At 36.8% G+C, this 21987-nt stretch overlaps 1 protein-coding gene across 1 annotated transcript in view; it reads left to right on the top strand.

Annotated features, from left to right (window-relative positions):
- LOC150104427 (adhesion G protein-coupled receptor G2-like) overlaps window positions 1-18777 on the top strand; it is a 107897-nt gene extending 89120 nt beyond the window's left edge. The window contains exons 5-7 of the mRNA XM_090396480.1: window positions 3562-3717; window positions 18111-18238; window positions 18774-18777. Coding sequence (XP_090252606.1) covers window positions 3562-3717; window positions 18111-18238; window positions 18774-18777 — 288 coding nt within the window. The remainder of the gene's footprint in view (window positions 1-3561; window positions 3718-18110; window positions 18239-18773) is intronic.
- The last annotated feature ends 3210 nt before the right edge of the window (window positions 18778-21987 follow it).

Here is a 21987-nt window from a genome sequence, read left to right as displayed (position 1 = left end):
GTTATTCAATTTAGTCAGGGAATCTTGCAGACTTGTAGCAGATTTATTTAAAAGTATAACATCATCTGCATAAAGCAAAGAGCTGACATTAACATCTCCAATTTTGATATCATGTTTAATACCACCCTCCTTCATAATGTGATCCATATAGATAATGAATAGCAGTGGGGATAATGTATATCCTTGTCTGATACCAGATTTAACAGTAAGCCATCTACCTGTACTTCAATGCTAACTGCTGACTTACAACTCAAATAAAGATTTATTGCTTGATATAATGTCCCAATGACACCATATAACTGTAGCGTATTGAATAGCTTCTCTCTTGTCACCTTGTCATATGCCTTTTCCAGATCGACAAAACTTAAATGCACATCTTTGTTATATTTCCATGATATCTCAACTATTTGTCCTAAAGTGAAGATCTGATCCCGACAGCCTCTATTTGGCCTGAATCCAGCTTGTTCTTCACCAAGCTTTTCTTCCACAATTCTTCTCAACTGTTTCTCAAGTATACTTGCATAAATCTTACCAGCAACACTCAGTAGGGAAATACCTCTGTAATTCTCACATTCAGTTTTATTTCCCTTTTTATATATGGATACTTTGAGAGCTCTACTCCAATCATCGGGAATTCATCCTCTGTCCAGGCCTTCTTGAACTATGCAGTGAAGCCACTGTAAGACTTTTATACCACCATACTTCAGCATTTCTGGTCGAATATCATCTACTCTTGCTGCCCTTCCACATTTCAAGCCTTTGATGGCTTTTTCTACTTAAAGTATGGAAATGTATTCCTGACTGTTTGCCTGTTGAGTGTTTTTTATCACTTTGCTATCACTGCTTGTTTCATTTAGCAATTTTTCAAAGTAATTACTCCATACCTCACGGATATCTTTTTCTTCAGTTTTCATGTCACCTTTATCATCTCTAATTCCTTTTACAACACTCTTTCCTCCATTTCTGAGCTTCTTCAACAATCTCCAGAATATCTTGCCACCTTCTTGATATTTATTTTCTATGTTCTTACCAATGTCTTCCCATGACTTTTGTTTAGCTAGTTTTACAGTGTTTAACTTTCTTACAGTTGTCTCTGTATTCCCTAAGAGCACAAGCTGAGTTTTTTGCCTGGAACTTTTGATATGCTTTCTTCTTTTCCTTCACTGCTTCTTTAACTTCATGTGTCCACCATGGAGTTCTGATTTTTCTATTCTTGCAGACAACCTCACCACATGACTCTCAGACTGAATCAATCAGTGTTTTTTCCAAGGCTTGCCACTGAATCTCCAAGGTTTGGTTCCTGTTCTGAAACTCTTTCATTTTTTCTTCAGTCATGTTTCTGTATTGTAGTCTACCGCTCATGCTGAGAGCTGCTCAACTTTTATTCGCTTTAAAACTTTCTTACATGTTATTCTTTTCAATATGAAATTCAATTTTTATCCTGCTCAAGACTAAATAGTGATCACTTCTAATTTCAAATCCTCTGTACACTCTCTGGTGTCCTGCACCAGGGAGAAAACATCACTATCAACAATAACATAGTCAATGAGACATTTCTTATTTCTTGCCTCTTCTTTCCATGTGAATTTGTGCACATTTTTATGTTGGAACATTGTGTTAGTAACAACCAGTCCATGTTATGTTCTGAGCAGAAATCCAACAGATATTTGCCATTATTATTAGCTTTGCTCTTTTTTCCAAAGACCAAACTATTTTTGTATGTCTGACAATCATTTTCTAATCTGCTATTTAGATCCCCAACAAGGAGCAACTTTTCCTTTTTCATTGTGTTAGTTGCTTTCTCTAAATCCTCAAAAAAATTCCTCCACTTCTACCTTAGTAGTAGAACCTACTGTGGGACCATAGGCAGAAATAAGTCTCATTGTCCAGTTCCCCATTCTGATATTTGCCCACATCACTCTACTTGAGACTGCCTGCCATTCAAGAAGATTAGCCTCATATTTAGTGTTGAATACTATGGCTACTCCTTCTTTTCCTTGATTGTCCTTTCCTGAATATAACATTTTGTATTTATTGCTCATAAAGATCTCACCAGTTTTTTGTTTTTTTTGTCTTTTTTGTTTCAGTCACCCCTATTATGTCGATCTGGTACTTATCTAATTCCTCAGCTAGCTCCGTTTCTTTGCCATTCAGGCTTCTTGTGTTGATAGTACTGATCTTTAACTCTGATGATGTTGAGTTGGTGGTGTGTTTTCAGATTTGTTCCAGTAGCTGACTTTTCGTTGTTCTCCCTGCTTCCCTGGTGAAAACAACCGGGGGTCTTTTTTAACTGGGTGATGCCCCAGCTGGCATGAAATTTTATCATGTTGTACCATCATTTTGTATTTTGGTTTAAGCCAATAAGAAAACAATTTGGTCGGCTAAATCCCAAATTGCCAACCAAATCCCAAACATTCCAGGAACAATCTTTCATATTTATATCTGCTATGGTGTAATAAAGTGGCTTTCTTTCAGCAGAATCTGTGATGGGTATCTAGTGCATGGTCTGTAAGTCCTGAGTGGCTGTATTGGTGAAAGCAGATGTAGTCTTTATGTTCAGATATCCTGATATTAGCTGTCCTGCCTGTTTGGCCATAGTAGGACCAGCTGCAAGGGACCTGGTATACTCCAGGTAGGTCCAGGGCAAGTGGCTGGTCTTTGGTGGAGTGTATAAGGGATGCCAATTTCTTATATGGTTTGTAACAGTTAATCAGATCATATTTTGTTAGAATTTTTGTGAGCTTTTCAGATGTGCCCCGGATATACAGAATGATATAGATTCTTAAAAGAGATCACACTAAATTTATCATCATTCTGAATATCCGGGGCATGTCTGAAAACCTCACAAAAATTCTAACAAAATATGACCTTGACTACCTGTTACAAACCACATAAGAAATTGGCATCCCTTATCTGCTCCACCAAAGACCAGCTTTCCCCTATAGCTACTGGAGTATACCAGGTCCCTGACAGCTAATATCAGAATAACTGAACACAAAGACTATATCCGTTTTCACCAATACCCACCACAGAATATGCTGGAAGAAAGCCACTTTATGACACCGTAGCAAATATAAATACGAATGATTGTTCCTGGAATCAGCCTCAACTCTGAAAATACTTCCTAAATCTCAACAAATTTGGGTGCACGAGACTGTCCCAAATTTGGGAAGCTTGCATCCTTAGAACATCAGCCCAACAGCCAAAACAACCCAATTCAGCCCACAAGGCAGCACCTTTAGGATGACTCTAGGACCAATGCCAGTTACCTTCTTCAGCCTCATTTGCTCGTTGTTAGTGCCTGTGTGCACATATCATAGTTTTATGTTCTCAGAATATGGCAATGTAACATTGCCGAAATATTGGAAGGTATTGATTCAAGTTTTTTTAATTTTAATTAATATTTTGGTATACGTTGTATTTCCGGAAAAAATTTAAAAGTCATGTGTAACCAACGTATAAGTTTATCTACAAGAATTATGTATGTGCATGTCTTAGACTGGGTTTGGCGTAGCAGTGTCACAAAACAATACTAATGATTTTTTTAATTGTATGCTATAGAATAATGCTGAAAATCACACTGCATGTGCTTTCTGGAATCAAACATTGGACGAAAATCATGGAAATTGGTCTACTAAAGGCTGTGAATTTCAAAGTATTCAGAATAATCAATATGTCTGTTCCTGTAATCATCTCACTAATTTTGCTGTCATAATGGTAAGAATTTTCAAAGATCGAATTTTTTTCTTGAAGAAATAATCTTTTATTTTATGAATAAATTCATTATAAAGAATTTTTAACTTCAATACTTCCATGCTTAATTAAAATCACTGCTTCATAACATCTTTTTTACTTTCATGAGAATGAATTATGGTTTTCAGTAGTAAACTGTTAATTTTCAAGGTCTTTATTCCTTGTGGCATAAATTATTTCATATGTGCTGAAGATCAGGAATTTTGAATGCTCAGAAATTAAGCATGAATATAATTTTAAAAGAAGTACCTTCTTTTGAAGAAATATTTTTCAGCAAATAGCATACTTTTGGGGAAATAAACATTTGGGGAAGATATCAGCAATTGAGTTAATATATTTAAATGACCAAGGAAACAAGTTATCAGAATGGAAGTAAGAGAAATTCCAGGTTATTGAGAGGATAGAGAAAAGAGAATGAAACTGTTTAAAAGATATTACAAAATCTTACATAAATACAGTAAAATAAAATGAATATTATTCTTATTATTTACACCAGACCTCTATGGAATCAAAAGACTCATTGTGAGAGGCACACAGTGTTACACACAAAGCCCATCAAACCATACTTTAAGCTCATTCAGAGCATCTTCATTCACCACAATATCAGGCAATGCATTCCACTCTCCAAGCAAAGATCCTGCTCCTTATTGCCCTTGCTCACACCTGCCTTATACAGATTCCAAGGATGAAAAATTTCTTCAACATTAACCTAGTAACAATCCTTTACCAACTTAAACGTCTCAGTCATATCCTCTTTCTTCCTCATATTCACAAAGCTTTGCAAACTTCATTCCCTCAATCTGTCTTCATATTCCACATCCCAAAGACTAGTTACCACCTTAGTCTTCTCTCTGGACTATTTCTAATTTGTACATCACCATGAAAACCAGTAGGCCAAATCCATACACATACTGCATTTTTGGAAATTATGGAGGCAACTACCGTGTTTGAATAAAAGCTTTAGTTTACTATTACTAAAATTTTACAATTCGACGTTTCGACCTTTATGTCAAGGTCATCTTCTGGAGCGTACAAATATACACAGGAAACAAGCTATACTACAATCATACTGGTTCGTTAAAGACACTGACTAACCGCTACCACAATTGTTGGCCTGACCTCTGGTGAAAAAAAAAAAAAAAAAAATTATACATCAACACTAAAGTCCTATTATTTGTGTTGTCTACTATATACATATATTAACATTATATTAACATCATTCCAGCCAGTTGGAGTGGAATGGTTTCTAATAATAGCAGATTGGCTAGAGTCCTGACTTGTGTTGAATCTTTCAAATTAGGTTGGCTGAATGTGTGCCATCCAGATCCTTGGAATTTTCATACCATCTTTATTGTTGATATTTGGGTGGTTTATCAGGATTTCGCAGGATTCTTTAAATTTTCTTTCGTACCATGTTTTTGCGCGGTGTAAGGAGCAGGTGCTTTTCCAGTTGATTTGGTGTAAGGTGTTGAGTGCGTGGTCTGAGAGGCCTGCTTCACCATAATGGTTATATTTAATGTGTCTAATGTGTTCTTTTTTGCGTATAGGGATTGTCCGTCCTGTTTCACCAATGTACGGTAAGTTACAGGTGCAGCAGATGCAATAGACTCCAGGATGTGCTAATGGGAGGAGAGGGTCCTTAGAGGAGCTGAATATGGTTTTAAGTTTAGTGGGTGGTTTAAAGGTGGCATTAAGGTTACAGTGTTGTAGGATTCTGTTGATTTTTTCTGATAACCCTTTAATGTATGGGATGGCTATGGTTTTACTGTAGTTTAGATTCGTTTTTGTTGTGGTTTTATAGAGTATTTTATTGACAGTATTTTTGTTATAGCCATTGTTTATGAATGTGTCACTAATGATTTTTAGTACTTGTTTCAGGGCCTGCTGGTTAGAGCAAATAGTTGTGGCTCTGTTTTTGAGGGTGTTTATGACTCCATATTTTTGTGCTGGGTGGTGATATGAATTCGCATGTATGTATTGGCCTGTGTGTGTCGGTTTTCGGTAGACAGTGAAGGATAGATTGCCTGAAGGAAGACGTGTAACTAGTGTGTCTAGGAACGGGAGCGAATTTTGGTTTTCGATTTCGATGGTAAATTGTATGCGTTCGTGTTGTTTGTTTAGGTGGCTGAGGAATGTGTTTAGCGTTTGTCGACCGTGCGGCCAGGTCGCGAACACGTCGTCAACGTATCTGAGCCAGATTGTCGGTCGAAGCGTGGCGGAATCAAGAGCCCTTTGCTCAAAGGTTTCCATGTAGAAGTTCGCGATTGGGGAGGATAATGGTGAGCCCATGGCCGTACCTTCCTTTTGTAGGTAGAATTTGTTTTGCCACACGAAGTAACCGGACTTTAGTACGGGGGCAAAGAGGGCCGTAATGTCGGGCGGAAATTTGTTCTGTAGTAGGAGAATTGTGTCATTGATGGGGACATTAGTGAAAAGGGCAGAAACGTCAAAACGGACATTACGGCCCTCTTTGCCCACGTACTAAAGTCCGGTTACTTCGTGTGGCAAAACAAATTCTACCTACAAAAGGAAGGTACGGCCATGGGCTCACCATTATCCCCCCTAATCGCGAACTTCTACATGGAAACCTTTGAGCAAAGGGCTCTTGATTCCGCCACGCTTCGACCGACAATCTGGCTCAGATACGTTGACGACGTGTTCGCGATCTGGCCGCACGGTCGACAAACGCTAAACACATTCCTCAGCCACCTAAACAAACAACACGAACGCATACAATTTACCATCGAAATCGAAAACCAAAATTCACTCCCGTTCCTAGACACACTAGTTACACGTCTTCCTTCAGGCAATCTATCCTTCACCGTCTACCGAAAACCGACACACACAGGCCAATACATACATGCGAATTCATATCACCACCCAGCACAAAAATATGGAGTCATAAACACCCTTAAAAACAGAGCCACAACTATTTGCTCTAACCAGCAGGCCCTGAAACAAGAACTAGAAATCATTAGTGACACATTCATAAACAATGGCTCTAACAAAAATACTGTCAATAAAATACTCTATAAAACCACAACAAAAACGAATCTAGACTACAGTAAAACCATAGCCATCCCATACATTAAAGGGTTATCAGAAAAAATCAACAGAATCCTACAACACTATAACCTTAATGCCACCTTTAAACCACCCACTAAACTTAAAACCATATTCAGCTCCTCTAAGGACCCTCTCCTCCCATTAGCACATCCTGGAGTCTATTGCATCCGCTGCACCTGTAACTTACCGTACATTGGTGAAACAGGACGGACAATCCCTATACGCAAAAAAGAACACATTAGACACATTAAATATAACCATTATGGTGAAGCAGGCCTCTCAGACCACGCACTCAACACCTTACACCAAATCAACTGGAAAAGCACCTGCTCCTTACACCGCGCAAAAACATGGTACGAAAGAAAATTTAAAGAATCCTGCGAAATCCTGATAAACCACCCAAATATCAACAATAAAGATGGTATGAAAATTCCAAGGATCTGGATGGCACACATTCAGCCAACCTAATTTGAAAGATTCAACACAAGTCAGGACTCTAGCCAATCTGCTATTATTAGAAACCATTCCACTCCAACTGGCTGGAATGATGTTAATATAATGTTAATATATGTATATAGTAGACAACACAAATAATAGGACTTTAGCATTGATGTATAATTTTTTTTTTTTTTTTTTTTTTTTTTTTTTTTTTTTTTTTTTTCACCAGAGGTCAGGCCAACAATTGTGGTAGCGGTTAGTCAGTGTCTTTAACGAACCAGTATGATTGTAGTATAGCTTGTTTCCTGTGTATATTTGTACGCTCCAGAAGATGACCTTGACATAAAGGTCGAAACGTCGGATTGTAAAATTTTAGTAATAGTAAACTAAAGCTTTTATTCAAACACGGTAGTAGCCTCCATAATTTCCAAAAATGCATTCGGATCACCGTGCAAGCCTAAAAGAAAGGACCATACACATACTATCAAGGCCTTATACAGTAGAACCATAACATCTTTATTTCTGTATGTTAAGGTCCTTTGCATCATTCCCATTATCTGATGTGACAACTTTCCAACTTGTGAATGTGACCTCTGAACTTCAGATAATTTTCCACCACCACTGCCACTGCAAGGTCTCTTAGAATTAAGGAAATTAGTTGAAGTGATCTATTCATGATGGTTCAAAATATATGTAGTTGATTTTAATATGCCATATTCTGTTTATATGTATAACCATAATGATTGTGAAATATGTCCAGTTGTGTCTGCATTTCTAGAATAGCCTGTTAGTATTTTCATGTAGCAAAGTCTACTTTAGACCATTAACTAGACATTGGTCTTTAATACTTTTTAAAAGTTTTTTTTTTTTTTTAATTGGAAGAAGAGTATCACAAAATAAAATTGTCTGAAATCTGGTAATTACTGATATGCTTTGGCACATAAGGATTTTTATTTAATGGAAGAAAACATGTTTAGTGTTAATGTTTTAAGCATCTTGCATATATTTTACATGTAATTTTAACCAGCAGATCATCTCAAAAACTGTTGAACAGCAATATAAAATGTTTTCTACAGTAATGTGATAACAGCTGAAAAATGTTCTGCAGATGAAGCTGCTTTTGAGAGTATGATTTTAGTAAAAGAAGTTAAATATTCCTATTTGCAGATGATAACTCCCCATATTGTATCTCTGTAATTATCATATATATCAGGTGATTTCCAACAGAAAGACTACATGGAGACTAGTACCTGCCATATGAAAAATATCCCTAGTATCAATCCAGCAAATATCTCTCAACAGCGTAAATGCTGCAGTCATATCCATCTGCTGTCCACCAAACTCTGCAGGTTGTGCCATCAATCTCTCCTTATAACTAACATTCCACAGTCCTAATATTATGTTTCTTATATGCTTTGTATCTTAAAAGTTATTTCATCATCTTCAAATCATAGTGAACAGACCTGGTCAAGTAATCCACATGCGGTTTGATTGGGGCTTTATTACCCTCTGTTCTATGCTGTCAGTGTCCTTCTCAGTATTGCAGCAGTCCAGTAGGTCAACTTCACCACCCTCACAATATGTTCACTGTACTTCAAATTTCTGCCAATACCTAAGATTGCCTTGTCTCCTCCACTTCATCCAGTGATTCCACCAGTAGAGCATGCATCCTCCCATCTGTTGATCCCAAATTTCAAAACCTTACATTGAGTTTCATTAAACAGGACAGATTGAGAGAATGTAAGTTGCAGAGGCCATCGCTGTAAACTGTATAAGGAGGTTGTGAGCAGAGGAGTGTAGGTTCTTTGCATGGAGAGTGGTTGATGAGTGGAATGCATTGCCTGAGTGCATTGTGGATGTTGACAGATTGAATCAGTTTAAAGCATTGTTGGATGAGTATTGTATTGTTGGATGAGTCTCTGACTCCATGGAGGTCAAATGTTAATAATAATAATAAACTGATATCCTCATTTATCCTCCTGATTTCAGTTTATTCACATCATATCAGTCTTGTAGCAAAATCTAGTGCAATCCAGTGACAATATCAGTGACATAAAAGGAAGAACAATAAAGGTCCCATTAGGAAATAAGGGGATAAACATCCTTTGTTGTTTTATAGCCAGTAAGCGAAACTAAAGATCGATAACTACAATCTATAAGTTTCATGCCGAAAAACTATCGGCGAAGACAATTTTTCGGCATGAAACTTATAGATCGTAGTTATCGATCTTTAGTTATCGCTTACTGGCTATAAAACAACAGAGGATGTTTATCCCCTTATTTCCTATATTAAGGTGCCAGAAAACCAGCCATTTGGCTTTTTATCTTAACTAAAATATAATTACACCTTTATGGCATTCGTATAGTGAAGGTATGTAAGTTCTTTTCACTAAGCTTTGATATCTTCCAGGTCTACCTACTCACTGATGAGACTTCAAAAAAGGTTGAAACTGGTCTGGGTAGTGACCTCTCCTCATAATGTAATGACAGTATTACATCTTAATTAGAAGAAACACACGTATAAACCACAGTGAAAATTATTTAATTGTAAATATTTCATCCTAAGTATCTTAGGACATCATCAGTACAGTATTTAAACAAAAATTAGGAATAACATACAGTTAGGGTGCATGATTACAATAGAATCTCATGAAAACATGCATAACGTGCTAAAGTAGTACAAAAAAAAAAAAAAAAAACATCAAGACCACATTCGTCTTCTTAAACCGCAGAAATCTGGCCTCTCTCAACACGGAATTGAAAATCCAAACCATAGGATCCATTGGGAAAAGGCTAAACTTTTACATAGATCTTTATTTAAACATGAACGTTTATACAAAGAAAGTTCTGAAGGCCTACTACACAGACCAAACCTAAACCGCAACGACGTCCTTACTATTCCTAAAGTATGGGAAATTATCATACAAAACTGTGTTAAATAATTGACCTTTTTTTTTTTTTTTTTTGTACTACTTTAGCACGTTATGCACGTTTTCATAAAATTCTATTGTAATCATGCACCCTAACTGTATGTTATTCCTAATTTTTGTTTAAATACTGTACTGATGATGTCCTAAGATACTTAGGATGAAATATTTACAATTAAATAATTTTCACTGTGGTTTATACATGTGTTTCTTCTAATTATGAACGCACCACAGGTTTCGTTATTTAAAAAAGTATTACATCTCCTGGGAGCTGTGTTTTACATTATGAGAAAATATCAAGAATAGTGAGGGAGCTTGCTCCACCTTTACTTCAAATTGCCTTCGCCAATAGTTTTTCGGCATGAAACTTATAGATTGTAGTTATCAATCTTTAGTTTCGCTTACTGGCTATAAAACAACAAAGGATGTTTATCCCCTTATTTCCTATATTAAGGTGCCAGAAAACTAGCCATTTGGTTTTTTATCTTAACTAAAGGTCCCATTACTTAAGTCCTGCAGAAGAGCTGGCTTGTAACCGTCCTTCTCTGTGATAAAGCTCTTTGATATCTGTCTGATAGCCAATTTCATTCCATTCTGCTTATGTAATATTCTTCCATGATGGATATTCATGGAATATCCATCGTGGACACTTCCATGAATAATGAGAGACCCAAATTTCATCAACTCTATGAACGAAATTGAGAAAGAGGCCTGGACTTCATTTAAGATGGTTGCAAATAATTTTCTTGGAAACAAAAAAGCATGCAATTACAAAGATCTAGTGGAAACAATGCTTGAAAAATTCCAGCACCTAGGTTGCAACATGAGCATAAAGCTTCATTTCCTATACAGTCATCTTGATAGATTTCCCGAGAATTTAGGTGTTGTAAGCGATGAACAAGGCGAAAGATTTCATCTAGACTTAAAACTATGGAAGATTGGTACCAAGGAAGATGGGATTCTCACATGATGGCCGACTACTGTTGGAGTATTCAAAGGGATTGCCAAAACAGAACACACAGCAGAAATTGCTACAAACAAAAATTTATTCCCTGAAACTCATGTGTAAGTAAAATTGTTATTTTTTTATAAATATTCTTGTAATTTTTAATGAATATTGTTAAGTAGTTATGTATCTAATTATCGGCCTCACTCGCATTCAAAGCGCCAGTACGTGCCGTTGCAGGTTCTTACGCATTTATTCGTTTACTAACAAGCGAGAGCGGTGAGCGCTCCGATTCTGATATGCGCACCACTTTGAATAATAGGCTATATCTTAGGGAATTTTTCGACTTTCTTGATAAAAAGTTAGGAACAGATTTTTAAAATTACATACTTTCAGAAAATAATATTAAAAAATCGATTTTTTTGATCCTCTAAATAGTACTGCCTCCTTAAAACTATCAAAAACTTACAAATTAGCAAAAAGAAAATGCCATAGAGGGAAAACCTCACGTGATAGAGAAAAATGGGTTTGATATTTGAAATCAGCGCACCCAAATTAGTAAAAAACAAGTCTCATATAAAAGTCAGCAAAAATTGTGTTGGACTGTGTCATCATTCCCTTTCTTACAGCCTAATAAAGAAAGATTTAATTTTTAATACGAGTCCTGCATTTGGTCAAGTTCGTAAGAGTGGATGGAGGGCAAGATTGTGCCACTTCATAAAAGAGGTGATCGAACTCAAACATCAAACTATAGGCCTATCTGTGTGTCAGGTGTTGAGGTTAAGTTGTTGGAAAAGCTTGTGAGAACTAGGATCCAGAGTTGGGTAGACAACAATGGTATAATCTTTGATGGACAGCCTGGATTTGCTAAAGGGAGGTCATGTGTTAGTAATCTACTTACTTATTACAATAAAGTGACTGCTTCCTTGGACAGAGGAGAAGGATATACAGTAATATACTTGGATTTCGCAAAAGCTTTTGATAGAGTACCTCATGATAAGTTAACAGTCAAACTAGAGCAGATGGGGTTGGATATTAGATTAGTGCATTGGATTGGAGACTGGCTATCTGATAAGTATCAACAAGTTGTGTATGGGGGTGCAATATCCAGGAAAAGGAAAGTCACTAGTGGAGTGCCTCAGGGGTCTGTTTTAGGGCCATTATTATTTAACTTGTATATTAATGATATTGGCGAAGATTTGGATGGAGATATTCAGTTGTTTGCAGATGATGCAAAGTTGGGACGAACCATAAAGAGTAGCGAAGATGTTGTGGCCTTGTAAGAAGACTTGAATAAATTGAGTGATTGGGCACGGAAATGGGAATGCGAGTTCAATGTTGCAAAATGTAACGTTTTAAAATTTGGAATACAAAGATTGGATGCAGAATTTATGCTTGGTGAGAATATATTGTTGGAGGTAGAGGAAATAAGAGATCTGGGGGTGATAGTGGATAAGGATCTAAAATTTAGGGGACACATTGCCAAAATTGTGAAGACATCACAAAGGCTTCTGGGAATGATGCAGAGGACACTGACGTGTAGAAGTAGAGAGATTCTTGTTCCGTTGTATAACACTCACCAAATCATGGACTATTGTGCCCAGATTTGGTCACCTGGTTTTCAAAAGGATGAAGAGACGTTGGAAAGGGTCCAAAGGTGATTGACTAAGGTAGTTTCTGACCTCTGGAATGTTGAGTATGAGGAAAGATTCAGAAGATGTAATTTGCAGAGTCTGGTGGAGAGGAGAAAGAGGGGAGATATGATAGAGACCTACAAGTTGGTAAGGGGTTGTTATAAGTTCAATGATGGAGAAGTTCTACAGAGAATAGTGGGAAATCAGGGAAGAACCAGAGGTCATCCCTGGAAACTGTATAAAGAGGGTGTGAGTAGGGGAGTGAGAGGCAGGTTTTTTTCGTGCAGAGTTGTGAATGATTGGAATGCCTTGCCTGAGAGTGTGGTGTCTGCAAGGAGTTTGAGTGTGTTTAAGACCCGGTATGATGAGATGAGTGTGTGATAAAAGGATCTCCCAGATGAGTCTTTGACTCCATGAGGAGGTCTTGGGGTAATAATAATAAAAGATCTGCATTCAGTTTCTGCACTGAACCATTACACGCACAATTGGTCCTCTGGGGATGGAGGGGTAGAAAAAATTGAGAGGTGGGTGACCAAAGTTGTGACAGGTCTATGTTAATATACTCATGTGAATATATTGTAGATCTGGGAACTTTGAAAACTAACTGATAAGCAAATAAGAGGAGACATGATAGAAACATGTCATTAAAAGATTTATAGGATTGTTGACACTGAGAGGAGTGAGGCAAGTCCATATCCTCATTGTGCTCCCCGGGACCTTTTGTAGAGTACACTTACTACAAGGATGCTAATGGACCTCTAGGAAGAACAGGCAAATCAGCGCAGGAGGATTCATATCCCATTGGTGAAAAAATTATTATTATTAACATCTAACCTCCATGGAGTCAGACAAAACTTGGCAGGTACACACACTATTGCAAACACTGCTCATCCAGCCATGCTTTAAACTGATTCAATGTGTTTGCATTCACAAACTACTCAGGAAATGCATTCTACTCACCAACCACTCTCCATGCAAAGAACCTGCTCATTGCTCCTCTGCTCACACCCTTCTTATACATTTTCCAGTAATAGCCTCTTGTTCTCTCTCCCTCTCCCATTCTATGAAAAATCTCTTCCATGTCAACCTGATAACAACCCCTAACTAGCTTACATGTCTCAATCATATCCCTCCTCTTCCTCCTATTTATGAGGCTCTGTAACTTACATTTTCTCAATCTGTTCTTATACTCCACATTCCAAAGACCACTGACAACCTTTGTGAATCTTCTCTGTACCCTTTCCAATATATCCTTATCACCATGTGGCCCTTAATTTCAGGTTCTTGTCCACTATCTCTTCTAGATCTCGCATCTCCTCTACTTTCTTTATAGTTTCCCCATTAAGCGTATACTTTGCATCCCATCATTACTTACCAAATCTCAAAATCTTACACCTTGCAACATTGAACTGATAGTTCCACTTACCTGCCCATGCATGCAATCAAGTCCTCTTGTAGGGTCATAACATCTGCTTGACTCTTCACTGCTCTTCCCAATTTTGAATCATCTGCATACAGCTGCATATCACTAGTTAAACCCATCCCAATATCATTAACTTGTGAATTGAACAACAATGGTCCAAAAACCGAACCCAGTGGTACACCACTAGTGACCTTTCTCTTTCAGGATACCGCACCCCCATATACTGTACAACTTTCTGATACCTATCTGACAACCAGTCACTGATCCAGCTCAGAAGTCTGTTATCCAATCCCATCTGTTTCAATTTATTTACCAGCTTGTTGTGGCTGTCTATGAAAAGCTTTTGCAAAGTCTAAGTATGCCACTGTATATGCATCTCCCCTTTCGAAGGTATTTGTCACCTTGTTATAGTACATAAATAAGTTAGTGGAACATGATCTCCCTCTTAACAAACCCATGCTGATAACCACAGAGAATACTTCTGTTATCAGCTCATTTCTGTATCCTACCTCTCACCAATTTCTCCAGAACCTAAACATCAACTCCAGATATACAAATTGCTTATAATTTGAAGCTACAGCCTTATCAACACCTTTATGCAGTGAACAATTTTACCTGGAACCTGTTCTGTTGTAAGACTTTTATTAAACAGGCATGCCAATGCAACTGCCAATTCCCTGGAACATTCCCTTAAGACGTGGTAATATGTCATTAAATCCTATCACCTTCTTGACATCAAGTTTATTTCCTCAAATATCTCCTGCTCACTCATCCCCTCCTATATCCTCTACACTTAGTTCCTCATGGTATGCGAAAGAACCTTCAGAGTAGCAGACCTCTATAAACAACCTGAGATCAGCTGGCTCTGGCTGTCAGTACCTAGTTAGGGCCCTCCTAGGGTTCCAAGGAAAATTAAAGGATTCATTCCTCTGACAAATGGAAGCAGCTTTGTCAGTACTGACATAAGATTGGTCTCATGATGCTGGTAAAGCTTGTGATTAGAAAATTGCAGATGGTAATACAGTTTATTGTGTATATCTGTAATACTGCAGAGCAGAAAGCTAATGGAGAAACTGTTGCTCCATGGAGTCAGACAAATCGTGACTAACCACCATGGTGAGCAAATCTATATAAATGGCCCCAAGTTCCTGGCTTCCCTTAAATGGGAGAGTAATGCAAAGAATCTCTTGGCTCAAAATAGTGTGTCCACTAAAACAAGGAACCTGGAATGTCAGAATACTGAATGAAGCAGGTAAGCTAAGAAACACCATCCAAGAAATGAAAAGACTTGGAATTGTGATTTTAGGAATGAGCAATGTTAGGTGGCCAGGATCGGGGAAAACTCAAGTTGATTACATGACAATGTACAACTCTGGAAGTAGTGAAAATGTAAACAAATATGCCAATAAGTCACTGTTGACTTTCATCCCCTACTCAGATAGGATGTTATTAAAACTGAAAGGTTAACCACTAAATATCACTAAATCTCCGCACACAGATCGGTGCTCCTACTGCTGACAAGAATGATAATGAGATCAAGAATTTTATGATCAATTCAAAGAACTAATGAAAAATGCAATGAAATATGATATTAACACCATCAATATCATGTTAATATCATGATATTAACATCAAAGTTGGGAAAAGTAGAAGTGGAGATATACTTGCCTAACATGGACTGACAACACGAAATGAGAGAGGAGACTGTCTTATTCAATTCTTCCAAGAAGAGGAACTAATAATCACAAACACATGGTTTAAGCTACCATCCCGAAGGCTATATACTTAGTGGTCACCACAGGATCATAATTCAAATATAGTCAGAAACCAAATTGATGACTTGCTAATTAATTAACAATTTTGAAGTTCCATAAAGAGCACAAAAACCTATCCTGGTGCAGATATTGCTTGTAATCATGATCTACTGGTGACAGAGTTAAAACTCAGACTGAAAGCTATACTTAAGAAACATCAACAAAAAAAGTTTAATCTAGGAAAGTTAAAAAAATCCAGAGATAAAAAAAAAAATCTGAGTCAAGATCTGAATTAAGATATGGCAATTATCAAGAATGATGATATCATGAGGGTTGATGAATCATGGGACAAATTAAAATCTGTCTTCATAGAGAATTATGTCAATGCTTTTTGTCCTGATAGAGTAAAAAAGAAAGATTGGATAACTGATGACCTTCTTGTTTTCATGGATGAACACAGATCATATAAAAATCATAGTCCAACAAAATATAAAAAGGTTCAGAAAATTATTAAAGACAAAATCAAAGAAGAAAAAGAAGTCTGGATGAATGAAAAATATAAAGAAATAGCATGACAGTTTTAATAACAAAGCTTTAAGAGACCTCAGGTGTATTTAAGAAAAAACTATATCTATCGTTTGAGACAAAAAGGTAGAAATAATATCTGAAAAGGATGATAAAATACAAGAATGGATGAAATATGTAAAAGAACTTTTTACTGATGATGGACAAAACCCAGAAAATACTTATGAACAGATGGATGGTCCATGCATTCTAAGATCACAGGTAGAATATGTGCTGAACTTAGCTAAAAATGGTAAAGAAGGAAGAGAGTGAAAAACGGGGATTAAGGATAAATATCACCAAAATTAAATTCATGGTCATAAACAAGAAATCAATTCTTAATTCAACACTTCTTTAAACAGGAGACAAATAGACTGACAAAATTTAAATATCTTGGATGCTGGTTAAAAGAAGAATGCAACTCAGAAATGGAAATAAAATTGGATTTGAAATGGCAAGAAAAAATTTTCTCCTGATGAAATCAATACTGTATAACTGCAATTTAAATTTAGAGCTTAGAGTACGCATGATTAAATGCTATTTATGGTTGTCCTACTGTACAGTGCAGAAACTTAGACCTTGAAGATAACATCAATGGGAGAAAAAACTTGAAGCCTTTGAGATGTGGTTATGCAGACAAATGTTAAAAATTCCATGGACAGCAAAAGCATCCAGTCAAGAAGAACTGGTCACCTACTTTGTAAATAAAAATAGAAGATACTTCCATTGATTATAAAAGAGAAGATAAATGGAAGAAGAGGACAAGGAAGATGAAGATCTTGGTTGGAAGACATCAGACAGTGGATTGACATGAGCTCTTGAAAGACTTTTCAGAATGTCTGAAGATTGCTCAAAATTTGCCAAGGTGGTTGCTAACTTCTGATAGGAGATAGCACTCAAAGAAAAAAGAAGTTGACACTCAAAATGTTTTTGTTTTCCAGCACATGGCAGGAGTGAAGAGAATAGAGGTTACTTCTGAAATTTGTTTAAGAGTATGGTTAAAGAGGGTGTTATGACTAGATTTTTGTTTTATTTATTTATTTTTTCTCAGAGAGTAGAAATTGAGTGTAATGGGTTACCACAGATACTTGCAAATGCATTATAAGTTTAAGTCAAAGTGTGATAGGCATTGTATAAATAATGGTTAGTGTGAGTCTCATGCAGTGATTCTTCAAACTCCACAGAGATGACCAGGAAATTGTCACCATTATTATGTGACACCTCCAAGGAGTCCAAAACTCATTGCAGAGGGTGCTGCACACCACTCTTTATGCTATTTTATCTTTCATCTATACTCTATATCATCTACTAATAGTATTTCTGTCTTTTAATTCTGGGTGGATTTGCTGGCTGCTTTGATTGTATATGAGGGGGAAAAAAAACTTGAGTTTCTGGAGAAAACATCCTGATTCCTCTTCATCAGATTATCTAACTCATCTTCATCTATATTCTTCACGGCAAGAATCTTTCATTTAAATGATGTATTGTCCTGTTATTCTTCCAGCTAGACAGGTGCTTAATAATAAACAAAGTAGTAAGTATAATAACAAAAGCTTAGAATCCTCAATTTTAATTGAGTTTTTTTTTTTTTTTTTAATCCAACAGAGCTTTTATGGTCAGGAATTCAGTATTAGTAAAAATCATGCCTTGGCTTTGGATATCATTACATATATTGGATGTGGCCTTTCCATTTTAGGACTCCTGTTAACCATCGTTACTTTTACAATGTTCAGGTAAGTACAAATATGCTAAAAGAAAGAATTATTGCCAGATTGGGCTTTAACAGTAAAAAAAAAAAAAAAAGTTGTAGTAGTTGATACATTAAAGATTAACTGTAAAAAAATAAAAATTAGTTATTACATTGAGGGAATTATGGGAATGAAATATAATAAGAATGGATAATAAATAATGTGTGGAATGAAGTATAACAAGAGCAAAAAAAAAGGGATAAAGTATGAAATAATCTAAACAAAGACAAAAGAATGGTGTGCAGTTGCTAAATGTATGAAATAAATGTAAAGAATAAGTGAGCTTTTGCATGAATGGATTTAGAGTTATTTGTCATGAGAGAATGGAATTGCCAAATAATCAAAACTAGGAATATTAGATTAGTGATAATGCTGATGCCCTTGAGGTATATAAGTGTGAGAATGAAGAAGATTAAAGTAGTCTGAATGCAATTTCTCAGGTCTCAAATCTCATGCAATCATTAAAAGATACAAGGATATTTTGAATATTTATACTTTATTATATTACTTTGAATTATAGTTAGTTGTAGAAAGTTTTTTCACTTGGTGATAGTGTAAGTTAAAAATGACAAGAAATTATATTATTGGTTTCATCCTTTATTCTAGTGTAAGCAAACAAAGTTTGCATGTAAAGTAACTTCACAACTGGACTACTTGTACATAGAGGCTAATGACTTCACATCAATTGCCTTAATATCCCGCAATGCAAGGCACATATCCTTAAAGACATGTATAATGCTATGCATTATGGGAAGGGCTACTGCCCAGACCGGTTTGACCTTTATCGAGATCTCATCAGTGGGAGCCATACCCAGAAGAGATACCAAGGTTGAAGTCATGCAGAAGACATATTTTCCATATATAAGTAGTCAAAAAGTATCACATCTACAGTATTTTAGTAATGAGGTATGACACATTTTGACTACTTATTATTATCATCAATACCCGACCTCCATAGAGTCAGAGACTTATCGTGGGAGGTACTCATTATTCCATATAATGCTCATCCAACCGTCTTAAACTGATTCAGTGTATTCACATCCACAACACACTCAGGCAATGCATTTCACTCACCAACCACCCTCCATGCAAAGAACCTGCTTCTCACTCCTTTGTTCACTCCCTCCTTATACAGTTTCCAGTAATGGCTTCTTGTTCTACTTCCCTCTCCAATTCTATGAAAAATCTCTTCCATGTCTACCTGATAACAACCCCTAACCAGTTTATATGTTTCAGTCCTATCCCCCCCCCCCTTCCTCCTATTCATGAGGCTCTGCAACTTACAATCTCTCAATCTGTCCTTGTACTCCACATTCCAAAGAGCACTGACCACCTTTGTGAATCTTCTCTGTATCCTCTCCAACATATCCTCATCACCATGAAAACCTGGCGACCAAATCTGTGCACAATAATCCATATGAGGACTGATCAAGGCCTTATATAATGGAATCATAATCTCTCTATTTCTGCATGTCAGGGTTCTCTGCAACATTGCCATTATTCGATGTAATGTCTTCACAACTTGTGCAATGTGGCCCCTGAATTTCAGGTCCTTGTCCACCATCACTCCTAGACCTCTCATCTCCTCTACTTCTGTTAAAATTTCCCCGCCAAGTGTAAACTTGGCATCCCATCATTGCTTACCAAATCTCCAAACCTTACACTTGGCAACATTGAACTCATCACCTTATCACTGCCTTTATACAGTGGAACAATTTTACCTTTCTTCCACTCCCTTGGAACCTGTTCTGTTGCAAAACTCTTGTTAAGCAGGCATGTCAATGCTACTGCCAGTTCCCTGGAACATTCTCTTAAGATGCGTGGTGATGTTTCATCAAATCCTATCGCCTTATTAACATCAAGGTTATTTGTTTCCTCAAATATCTCTTGCTCACTCACAATTAAGCTATCCTCTCCTATGTCCTCTACACTCAAGTTTCTCATGATTCCACCCTGATCAGGATGCAACACACTTATAAATTGATTACTGAATACCTCAACAATGTTTTCTGCAACAGATACCATTCTACCACTTTCATCCCTTAACATTATATTACCATGATCATTCTTCCTTCTTCTTGCCACATATCTAAAAAAAAACCTCTCTAGGGTTTTTCTTAGCCTGATTTGCCAATTTCTGCTCATACTCTACTTTTGTTTTCCTTACTAACTGAGTCACTCTCCTGGCTTGTTCTTTATCTTCTTCATGTGACTGATTACCATTATTCATCTTGTACTTCCTCCAAAGTTTTTTTTCCAGATTTCATGCTTAAGCTGCACATTCATCCATTTTACACCAACCTTATTCAGCCTTTTGGCCTTTGGGATACATTTGTACATTGATGCTGTTATGTATTTCTTTGTAAGTTCCCATGCAGCATTGATTTCCTTACTGCTCAACTTCTCTTTCCATGTTATAGCTTGAAGTTGTCTCCTAAGCTTGTCATAATCACCAGCCTTATTATTCCACATATATCCTTTCCTTGCAAAAGCCTGCATATGACTAGCCACAACACAGGAGATTACTTCATGATCACTTTCACCAACTGGAGGAAAATGTGTAACCCCTCTAACAGTTACATCCTCTGATGAAATGATGAGATCTAGAACTCTTGATCCTCGTGTGCCTTTCTTTACATGCTGCCTGAGATAGTTATCTCTCAAGAACTCAAGAAATTCACTTTCCTTATTCCCAAATGTTATCTCTTCATTCCAATCTACACTGCCATAATTAAAATCACCCATAATAATTACCCTTCCTTTGTTCACTAATCCAAGTTGTTTATACATTTCTTCATCACCACCTTCCACATTCCCAGGCCTATAGCAACATCCAACCAAATATGTCTTCCTCTCAACCTTCGCGTTACACCACACTGCCTCATAACCATTAAAAAATACCGTACACTTCCATTTCTGTTCCCGTTACGATATCATCTTCATTCAATCATGTTTCGCTTATTCCCATGAGGTGGGAGCAAATAAACTCAATCACTGAAACCATTTCCTCCCCTTTATTTCTGATACTTTTGGCATACTTATATATGGGAAATATGACCTCTGCAATTCTCCCCAATTTTATACACATTGGGTCTTCATGAATCATGGTTAACTGCCCAGTCATTCAGAAACAGTGCTTACGCTGCAGTTCGGTAGACCATCTTGGAAGTAGCGGTCCAAAATCAAAGTGCTTTAATTTCCTTCAATCCAGTCAGATCTCAGACCACTGCAAAAAATCTCACAGAAACACAGTAGTTCCAAACATTGTTTCACCTCTTATCTATTAAGAACATTTGCAGAATGGGTCAGTGTATTGACAGGATCAGAACTTTCCAAAACAACAACAACACCAAAGTAACTGCAGTACAATTGCCACAGCTTCCAGTTCAGACAATAAAAAAGTTGCTGCAAACATCGTTCATGAAAATAACAAGAGTGGCAAGGAAGACCCAGTCAGAAACTGCAACAAAATAACAAAACCCATCCATATCTGCAGAAGCAACAGCCAAAGTACTGATAACAGTAAAACTAGTATATAACTGTAAGGAGAGATGGGAAAGTCACTCTACCCCCCAGTTAATGATGATCTAGATGGGGAGATCAGAGAAGAAGGGACTAAAAGTCAACTGAAAATGCAGAGTACATACTCTAAGTGGAAGGAAGAAACAGAGAAAGTTAAAATCATGAAAGAAGAAGAGTGCAAAGAAATGCAAGACCAGAGAGGAATGTGGATC

Source organism: Typopeltis vanoorti, chromosome 8 (assembly GCF_054136105.1).
Source record: "Typopeltis vanoorti isolate ZY-2024b chromosome 8, IOZ_Tvanoo_1.0, whole genome shotgun sequence".
NCBI lineage: Eukaryota > Metazoa > Arthropoda > Arachnida > Uropygi > Thelyphonidae > Typopeltis > Typopeltis vanoorti.
Note: the sequence above shows the minus strand (reverse complement) of the source record. Positions and strands in the feature narration are given on the sequence as shown.